This window comes from Sapajus apella, unplaced genomic scaffold, assembly GCF_009761245.1.
Source record: "Sapajus apella isolate SASKATOON/1434 unplaced genomic scaffold, GSC_monkey_1.0 scaffold34, whole genome shotgun sequence".
NCBI classification, from domain to species: domain Eukaryota; kingdom Metazoa; phylum Chordata; class Mammalia; order Primates; family Cebidae; genus Sapajus; species Sapajus apella.
The window spans coordinates 23,688,116-23,698,275 of NW_022436974.1; the positions used below are offsets into that span (position 1 = coordinate 23,688,116).

Below are 10,160 nucleotides of genomic sequence, written 5' to 3' on the forward strand. Positions count from 1 at the left end.
GCCACCATGCCCAGCTAATTTTTTTTGTATTTTTGGTAGAGACGGGTTTTCACCATGTTGACCAGGATGGTCTCGATCTCTTGACCTCGTGATCCACCCGCCTCGGCCTCCCAAAGTGCTGGGATTACAGGCATGTATTATAATATTCTTAATTGCCCTATGAGATATACTTTTATCCCACTTCATGGTTGAGGAAGCTGAGTTATAGAGGTGAAATAACTTGCTTAAAGTCATGTAAATAGTAAACTGATTTTTGAGCCTGTGCTTTAAAATGTCATACAGCAAGGCCGGGTGTGGTGGCTCATGCCTATAATCCCAGCACTTTGGGAGGCCAAGGCAGGCAGATCACGAGGTCAAGAAATTGAGACCACTCTGGCCAACATGGTGCGACCCTGTCTCTACTAAAAATACAAAAATTAGCTGGGCATGGTGGCGCGTGCCTGTAGTCCCAGCTACTCAGGAGGCTGAGACAGGAGAATCGCTTAAACCAGGGAGTCAGAGGTTGCAGCGAGCCGAGATGGTGCCACTGCACTCCAGCCTGGCAACATAACGAGACTCCGTCTCAAAAAAAAAAAAAAAAAAAAACCACATCATACAGTCTTACCATCTACCAGCAGCAGAAACCATGTACACTCCCTACTACTGCAGGGTTTTCAATGTTAACATTTCAGTGGCCAGTACAAGAGCTTCCCAAGTTTCTCTGCTACCCATCTGAGCAACATCTATAATTCTATTCTAGAAGTTTGCCCATTCTGCAGTCAGGATATTCTCACAGGCTAATATTAGAAATTCTATTCCTTTAAAAAGGAATACATTTGTAATTGTGACTTTCCATGACACATCAAACGCTCTGATAGCAAAATGTTGAGGAGATGCAGAGCGTACTCTCTTGATGTTGCTGTGGTCAATGCAGTATGCAAAAAGGCAGGAGACCAAGCATGTGGGCACCTCTTTGGGCCTATTTGTTCATCTGTAAAATGAGGGGATTAGACTAAATGACTTTCAAAGTTTCAGTGACAACATTCTGTAGTACTAGGTAGATAGAACCATAGCTTTGAGAAGATAGAAGCTGAGAAAAAAGACCAGGTCAGGCTTTTAAAAGATAAAATTTATAATGACCAGCCAGACAATATTTATTGATTCCATTTAAGCCTAATTTTAGGGTTGCTGGAATTGTTTTCTTTGTGTGTTCCTGATGGAGAGATACTTTTTTTTGAAACAGAGTTTTGCTCATGTTGCCCGGGCTGGAGTACAATGGCATGATCTTGGCTCACTGAAACCTCCGCCTCCCAGGTTTAAGTGATTCTCCTGCCTCAGCCTCCCGAGTAGCTGGGATTACAGGCATGTGCAACCATGCCTGGCTACTTTTGTATTTTTCGTAGAGTCAGGGTTTCTCCATATTGGTCAAGCTGGTCTTGAACTCCCAACCTCAGGTGATCCACCTGCCTCAGCCTCCCAAAGTGCTAAGATTACAGGCATGAGCCACCACTCCTGGCCTGTAGAGACACTTTAAAGGTATATAGATATTTCTACTCCAAAATGTAAGCTGTCTAAATGTTCCTAAAAGCCAGGGTTAGTGGCTCTCTAGGTTCTATCATTTAAAAAAATGTATTCATTAAGATATGGTCCCAGCCGGACATGGTGGCTCACACCTGTAATCCCAGCACTTTGGGAGGCCAAGATGGATAGATCACTTGAGGTCAGGAGTTCGAGACCAGCCTGGTTAACATTGTGAAACCCTGTCTCTAGTGAAAATACAAAAATTAGGCATGGTGGTGGGCACCTGTAGTCCCAGCTACTCAGAATGCTGAGGCACAAGAATCACTTGAACCCATGAGGCAGAAGTTGCAGTGAGCCGAGACCATAAGCTTGTTTAAATCCTTATAGGGGCCTGGTACGGTGGCTTACTCCTGTAATCCCAACACTTTGGGAGACCAAGGCAGGTGGATAACCTGAGGTCAGAAGTTCAAGACCAGCCTGGCCAACATGGTGAAACCCTGTCTCTACAAAAATTAGCCAGGTATAGTGGTGTGCTTCTTGGGAGGCTGAGGCAGAAGAATTGCTTGAACCCAGGAGGCGGAGGTTGCAGTGAGCTGAGATTGTGCCATTGCATGCCAACCTGGATGAGAGAGCAAGACTCCATCTCAAAACAAAAAAAAAACCCCTATAGATATGTATTTTTGAGGTTCTGTTAGGAGCTTCCTCAATATTGGTAAAGGTGAGAGATTATGCACAGATGATTGTAAGATACAGTTGAGCATATTAGGTTGACTACTCCTAATCTGAAATCTGAAATTCCCCAAAATCTGAAAATTTTTTCAGTGCTAACATGATGCTCAAAGGAACTGCTCATTGGAGCATTTTGGATTTCAGATTTTTGGATTAGGGATGCTTAACCAGTATAATGCAAATATTCTAAAATTTTAAAAAAATTCCAAAATCTGAAATATTTCTGATCTTAATAATTTGACTTAAGGGGGATGCTTAGTATAATGCAAATTTTCCAAAATTTTAAAATTCTAAAATCTGAAAAACTTCTGATCCTAATCATTTGACTTAAGGGATACTCAATCTGTATAGTCCTTTACTTTTAGAAGAAGACAGGTGTGATTACTCATTGCTTAGAGATAATCAATAAATATTTAGATAGAATTTATCTGCAGGATTTCAGCTGTGTACACTATTACATAGCTGATTCTTATGCAAATCCTATTTTAAAAGTATAGAATGGATGAATCCATATCTTGTACTCATCTTTTGTGACCAGTAACTGAATTCTAAGCATTGTCTCTCACAAAGATACTCATAGAATTATTGCCATCTCTTTATGAGGGAGCTAGAATGTATTTTCACTAATGTCTCACTCTGTTCATATTTACATGAGTAAAATCAGTATCTAAAAACTTAATAATTTCAAATGACAAAAATGGATTATTTTGAGATTATGTGAATCACTAGTACACGTAAAGTAATTAGAACAACAGTGCCTAGGCCCGGCTCGGTGGCTCATGCCTGTAATCCCAGCACTTTGGGAGGCCGAGGCGGGCGGATCATGAGGTCGAGAGATCGAGACCATCCTGGCCAACATGGTAAAACCCTGTCTCTACTAAAAATACAAAAATTAGCCAGGCGTGGTGGCGCCTGCCTGTAGTCCCAGCTATTCAGGAGGCTGAGGCAGGAGAATTGTTTGAACCCAGGAAGCAGAGGTTGCAGTGAGCGGAAATTGTGCCACTGCACTCCAGCCTGGCGCCTGGCAACAGAGGGAGACTGTCAAAAAAAAAAAAAAAAAAAAACCAACAGTGCCTAGAATAGATGGTAGTTGTTACCAATAGCAGTAACTATTTTTGTAACAGGAAGCAGCAGCTACAAATACATCAACTCACTATTTAGAATACATCTAATACATCTGATTAGCTTGAAGTTTAAAAATCCACAGAGCAATTAAAGTAGACGTCATGAAATCTATACATTTTTCTCATAGGACCTCAGGCCTTCACTGCAAATCTCTACTCTTGCTCTACAAGCAGGTCTAATGTACTTGAATAGCTAGTTTCTAGGCACACAGTGGGTTAGACAAGGGGAAAAAGGTGGTTCCATCAATTAAATCAGTAGCAGCAGTAAATAGCTGACAGAATTATGAAAAAAGGCAAATGTATATTTCCACAAAATATAGCAGTCTAAGCCTCTATAGTAAACAGTACAAATATGAGGACAGTGTAGCAATTTTTTTTTTTTTTTTTTGAGATGGAGTTTAATCTTATTCCCCAGGTTGGAGTGCAGTGGTGCAATCTTGGCTCGCCACAACCTCCGCCTCCCCGGTTCAAGTGATTCTCCTGCCTCAGCTTCCTGAGTAGCTGAGATTACAGGCATGTGCCACCACGCCTGGCTAATTTTGTACTTTCAGTAGAGACAGGGTTTCTCCATGTTGGTCAGGCTTGTCTGGAACTCCCAACCGCAGGTGATCCACCCTTCTCAGCCTCCCAGAGTGCAGGGATTACAGGTGTGAGCCACTGTGCCTGGCCCAGTGTAGCAATTTATGTTCATAAAATTATGACTTTGTATCAGCCCAAATTCTGGTTGTAAATTCAAATCTGACTAGTTTAAGCAGAATATATATATATATTTTTTGAGACAGTTTCACTCTTGTTGCCCAGGCTGGAGTGCAATGGTGTGATCTCAGCTCACTGCAACCTCTGTCTCCCGGGTTTGAGCGATTCTCCTGCCTCAGCCTCCGGAGTAGCTGGGATTACAGGCATGTGCCAACACACCCGGCTAATTTTGTTTTTTCTAGAGACAGATTTCTCCATGTTGGTCAGGCCGGTCTTGAAGTCCTGACTTCAGGTGATTCACCTGTCTCAGCTTCCCAAAGTGCTGGGATTACAGGCGTGAGCTGCCGCGCCCGGCCTAGGCAGAAAATTTTTATTGGAAAGCTATTGGGTAGCTCACAAAATGGACAGAAAAGTTGAAATTAACTAAGCTCATAAAAAGATGAAGCCTATATAAGATGTTATGATTCCTCTCCTGCTGTTAGACTGATTTCTTGATTGTCCCTGTATCTGTGAGTCACCACACTTAAGAGGGAAACAACTGGTTGGCACTGTGTGCCTTCACATAGTATCTGGGTCTTTCTGCTTCTATGGTGGAAGGGCACTGCCCTGTGCAGATGCTCACAGGAGTGGATTACCCCAGACAGGAAGGATGCTTAGATGCCAGATTGCAAAAAATGTACATCTATCTACTACAATCCTAAATCTTAAAAAATAATAAGTTGCTATTTTGTTGCACAAGTGCAGGCATGGAATAAGCAAACAGTTGGATTTAATCAAGTTGAGGCTAAGCTGTGAGTATGAGATAGAGGAACAAGGGAGTTAAGGGTGTATGTGTGATGACGACTGGCCAGGTAAGCTGCTTGAGGAGAGGGTACCTGAGAGGGGTGAGAGATGAGAAAAAGTGGTGTTATCAGTGGACAGAAGTTCTCTGTGGGGGACAAAGGATCACTGGAGATGGGGTCCTAGAGAGACTGAGCTGGAAAGGGGTCAGTGGTTGGAGAGTGGGGTGTCTGAGTTCATAGAAAATTTCAGTTATTGGTAGTAAGTTCAAGGTTACCACTAAAATTGCAGCTGAGGCAGAATAGAAGACAAAAATATCAAAGGAGAGATCCAATGAACTCCAAGGTCATGATGCTGGAAGAATCATCTTTGTATCTGTCATTAAGAAGTGTAACTGGTGGTGTTAGAGAGACAGGGACTAAGATTTGAAAGGAACAAAAGGGAATTGAGGAGACTATATACTAGAAGATGGCAACAAGTACCCAGGTAACTGATGACATGTTTTTAATGGAAGAAGCAGAGGAGAATGGATGGGCAGCAGCAATGAGGACAAGGAAATCTATTCTGCCTCCAGGCACAGTGGTATATAAGGTGTGGGAAAGAAAATAGCCACCACTTGAGAGGGCTGTAGAGGTAGCAGTGTCATCAGAAGTCACAAACTCCAACGTCTGATAGGTGAGGTGCAGAAGGCTAGGTGTTTTCATAAATTAATACTGATTTTTCTTTTCTTTTCTTTTTTTTTTTTTTTTTTTGAGATGAAGTCTCACTCTGTCGTCCAGGCTGGAGTGCAGTGACACGATCTTGGCTCACTGCAACCTCTGCCTCCCAGGTTCAGGCAATTCCCCTGCCTCAGCCTCCTGAGTAGCTGGGATTACAGATGTGTGCCACCACGCCCAGCTAATTTTTGTATTTTTAGTAGAGACGAGGTTTCACCATGCTGGTCAGGCTGGTCTCAAACTCCTGACCTTGTGATCCACCCACCTTGGCCTCCCAGAGTGCTGGATTACAGGCATGAGCCACCGCGCCCAGCCAATACTGATTTTTCTTAACCCACACATGTCCTCATGCTAGGGATGTAAAAAGACATTCCTATAAGGAAAACAGCCATGAAACAGTAAGTGGAACTTAGCCTTATGTTTGCAAGACGGGACCGTTTTAAAGACAGCAATCATTATTTTGTGTTGTATGGCAGAAGGCCTAGTATTGCAAGGACTTTGGAGTTATTTCTAAGAACAGCTGGAACTATGGATTTTACTAAATTTTGACTTAAAAAAAAAATACTGTGCAGGCCAAATAAAATATGTCAGAGTCTGCATTTAGCCATTTAGTCACATTTTGTGAACTCTGCTTTTTAAAATACAATGCTGGCTGCTTTGTTGGGTAGAGTTGGCAAAAGGCTGCATCTGTTCAGTCTGCAGGTATAAATAGAGTGACTGTCTAGGAGCTGATCACCAAGCAGCACTGAAATTACCTGGCAACTTATATCACTTGCTTGTTAACTGATTATTACTCAAACAGATCACATCTCACCCCATATTTTTTTACTTTGAATTCTAACTCTGATAATGGAATTTCCTTTGAAGGAAATTACACTTAACCTTTCATGGCCTGAACTTTTAATAAAAATTAGACCTCATACAATAAAAGAAGGCTTCTAATATAGTACAACTTGAAGGCTCTTTAAGCCTCAAAAAATACTAGTTGGGCCAGACACCGTGGCTCACACCTGTAATCCTAGCACTTTGAGAGGCCGAGGCAGGAGGCAGGCAGATCATGAGGTCAGGAGATCAAGACCATCCTGGCTAACATGGTGAAACCCCGTCTCTACTAAAAATACAAAGTATTAGCTGGGCATGGTGGCATGCACCTGTAGTCTCAGCTACTCGGGAGGCTGAGGCAGGAGAATCGCTTGAACCTGGGAGACGGAGGTTGCAGTGAGCTGAGATCACACCACTGCACTCCAGTTTGGGCACAGAGCAAGACTCCATCTCAAAAACAAACAAACAAAAAACTAGCTAATTGCTAAACAAGTTTTAATGTTATAAAGTATTTAATGTTTCTGTGAACCCTTGATTTCCCTATAGTCATAATTGTGACCCAGAATTTTTGGATTAAAGTCGAAGTCTAGAGATGGTATTTGGCTCTATGTGATCTAAGCCAGGGCAGCAAACCCATCTAGGCTTAGTTTCCTTATCTATAAAATGGAGATTAAAAATACATACCCTGGCCTGGTTCCATGGCTCATGCTTATAATTCTAGCACTTTGGGAAGTTGAAGTGGGCGGATCATGAGGTCAAGAGATCCAGACCATCCTGGCCAACATGGTAAAACCCCATCTCTACTAAAAATACAAAAATAAGCTGGGTGTGGTGGTGTGCACCTATAGTCCCAGCTATTTGGGAGGCTGAGGCAGGAGAATCACTTGAACCTGAGTGGCAGAGTTGCAGTAAGCCCAGATCACGCCACTGCACTCCAGCCTGGTGATAGAGCGATACTCCGTCTCAAAAAACAAAACAAAAAAATGCCCTACTTCATAAGGTAGCTAGCTGTTGGTCCAAAGGAGAATGTGAAAAGCTTAAATCCTGACTTCGTATGGGTGTTTTGTTTTATTACATTCTATTAAAGGAAACCACTTGGCTGGAGCTAGTGAGATTGTCTATTTAGAGAAAATATTTTAGATGTTAGCTTATAATGCACTTAAAATTTAGGAAATTGCTTGCATGTGAGTGGATATATAATTTACTTCCATAAGTGACTTTCCTGTTAAAGATGACACTGCTTGATGGTATCACTGTGTGAACTAGTTAGTGGCTCAAAGTATCCTCTCCCCAGTTCTGTAAGTTGACAGGTTGTACTTACAGCTTAAAATTCTATTCATTTGAGTGACACTTGATACACAAATTCTTTGGTCTTACTACCACCTTTACTTCCCTTCTCATCCTGTACTCATTTTTCATCAAACTTAACAATTATCATTTGAGATTGACTTATGTTTGGGTATGAGGCTTTTCTAGCAGCATTTAATACATCATTCAAAGAACACGTCTTAACTGAGAAGTACATGATACCTCATTTTCAAAGTAATTTTTTTTTATGTCCCAGTCATGAAAACTGTAAGGCAGCTTCCTCAAAGGAAGTTAACACTGATAAATCCAGTGCAGCCAGTATTTTGAATATGAGGTGATAAAATCTTTATCACATCCAGCTGGACTGTCCTGTATGTTAGTCTGAGTCTTTTGGAAGTTATTCCTTTTTATTAATTGTATGGTTGTTACGCAGCCATGGAAGGAAAAAGCTGAACATCAAAATCATCAACAATATACCTGAAAGACAAAATACAGTAAAATAAAAAAACAGTCTTTAAGAAAGTTCATAATCACTAAGTGGGTATAATTTAAGACTACATACAATTATATACCTAGATGTTTGGAAAGCTATGCTTAAAGAATTGGCGACATCAATTCTATATGAAACTTGTTAGATATTTAAATCTAATATTCTTAGTTTTTCTTCAGCTGTGAATCCTTAAAAACAGCATACATTTGGTAAAATCAATAGGATCTAAACAATGAACTCAAAGGATAAACCAAATCCAAAGATGTATATTTTAGTTCTGGCTCTGTTACTGATTTGCTGAGTGAAAAATTCTAGACTTGGGTCTTCATTTTCTCCTCTTTAAAATGCAACACTCTCCCTTCCCTCTGTGCCCCAGGAATGTACCTGGAGAATAAAGCAACTGAAAGCACTCTGAGTTTTCACTTAGAATGCTCAAATGAAAACAATGTTAGGTTACTTTCTCCAGTCTCTTTTTATTAGTCTCAACCATTAACAGCTTTTTAAATTTTTTTTAAATCTCAGCCTTATTTAACTGACCATTAACTGCTTTTAGAGATGTGTCAAGCAAATAAAACACCTAAAACAAAATTTCAGTCGATGCTGGAAGTTTAAATCTTAAATACAATAGAAAATATTTGTTTGTTTGTTTGTTTTTAAGATGGTTTTGCTCTTTTGTCCAGGCTGGAGTGAAGTAGCATCATCTTGGCTCACTGCAACCTCCGCCCCCGGGTTCAAATGATTCTCCTGCCTCAGCCTCCAGAGTAGCTGGGACTACAGGCACATGCCACCATGCTCGGCTAATTTTTGTATTTTTAGTAGAGATGGGGTTTCTCGATGTTGGCCAGGCTGGTTTTGAATTCCTGACCTCAGGTGAGCCACCTGCCTTAGCCTCCCAAAGTGCTAGGATTACAAGTGTGAGTTACTGCACCTGGCCCAAAATGTTTTGAAAATTCACATATTAGTAATCTTCATTTCTGAGATTACAACAGAGAAATCTGGCATGTAGTTGTTGGTTAATTTTTTAATGTGAAAAGGGACTGAGGAGAGTGAGCCAAGGGGTCAAGTCACTATCCTAGAAGGTAAATTTGCAGTGGTAAATTTTTCATCTTAATATGAATGTATTTAGGCTTAAAGTCCTAGATCAGTTTAAATTCAGATTAAAAACAAGTTTTGTCACATGCAGATTTGAAATGTTCTCCTATTTGCAACAACAAAAACCTTAAGGTTTGGCAAGCAGTTAGATACCTTAACATATTTGTGAAAGATGAGTCTGTTTGCAACCAAAGGCTTTAAATGAGAAAAAAAAACAAAACAAAACAAAACAGAAACAACTCTATGTTAACTGACCCACAGATTTTCTCATTTTTTATAAAGTCCGAACTAGAAAATAAGACACTACATTTAAAACTTTTTCCAAAAATGGAATTGCAGTTTCATGGAAGCAAATAGAATTTTCCGGTTTTCACAGTATGAACTAGAGAATTCTATATACTTTTTTTTTTTTTTTTTTTTTTTGAGACAGGGTCATACTCCCATCACTCAGGCTGGAGTGCAGTGGTGCGATCTCAGCTCACTGCAGCCTTGACTTCCCGGCTAAGGTGATTCTCCTATCTCAGACTGCAAAGTAGGTGGGACTAAATGTGTGCACTACCACGCCAGGCTACATAGACATCCTTATAGTCACTTTTCTAAATTTTTAAATTGGGAAGATGGCAGGGGTCATTAGAGGAATTATAATTCCTCTCATCTCTGCTGTGATGAGAAACAAGAAAGAATATGCACTATGACTCCCAAGAATAGACTGCTTCCTGCTTGGTCAAGAAGGAAAGAAGATGGATGTCTTGGGATTGCTGTTTCTTCTGTATCACTCTCCTGGCACCCTGGCATTGCCTAATAATTTGGTAGTTGAGTGGTGTTTGTTTTTGTTTTTATTTTAGACTCCTCATCTCTTAACTCTTTGAATGATTTTTTTTTTTTTTTTTTTTTTTTTTTTTT

The 10,160-nt window shown here is 40.5% G+C and overlaps 1 protein-coding gene across 2 annotated transcripts in view; it reads right to left on the reverse strand.

The window, feature by feature from the left end:
- Positions 1-10,160, reverse strand: part of AQP11 (aquaporin 11) — a 35,286-nt gene that overhangs the window by 9,379 nt on the left and 15,747 nt on the right. The window contains exon 3 of one of the 2 annotated variants that reach the window (XM_032295922.1): positions 7,731-8,152. The exons of the other annotated variant lie outside the window; for it this stretch is intronic. Within the exon in view, the coding sequence (XP_032151813.1) occupies positions 8,073-8,152 (80 nt within the window). The 3' untranslated portion in view covers positions 7,731-8,072. Of the gene's footprint in view, positions 1-7,730; positions 8,153-10,160 lie in introns of those variants that run through there. 2 annotated transcript variants of the gene reach the window in all.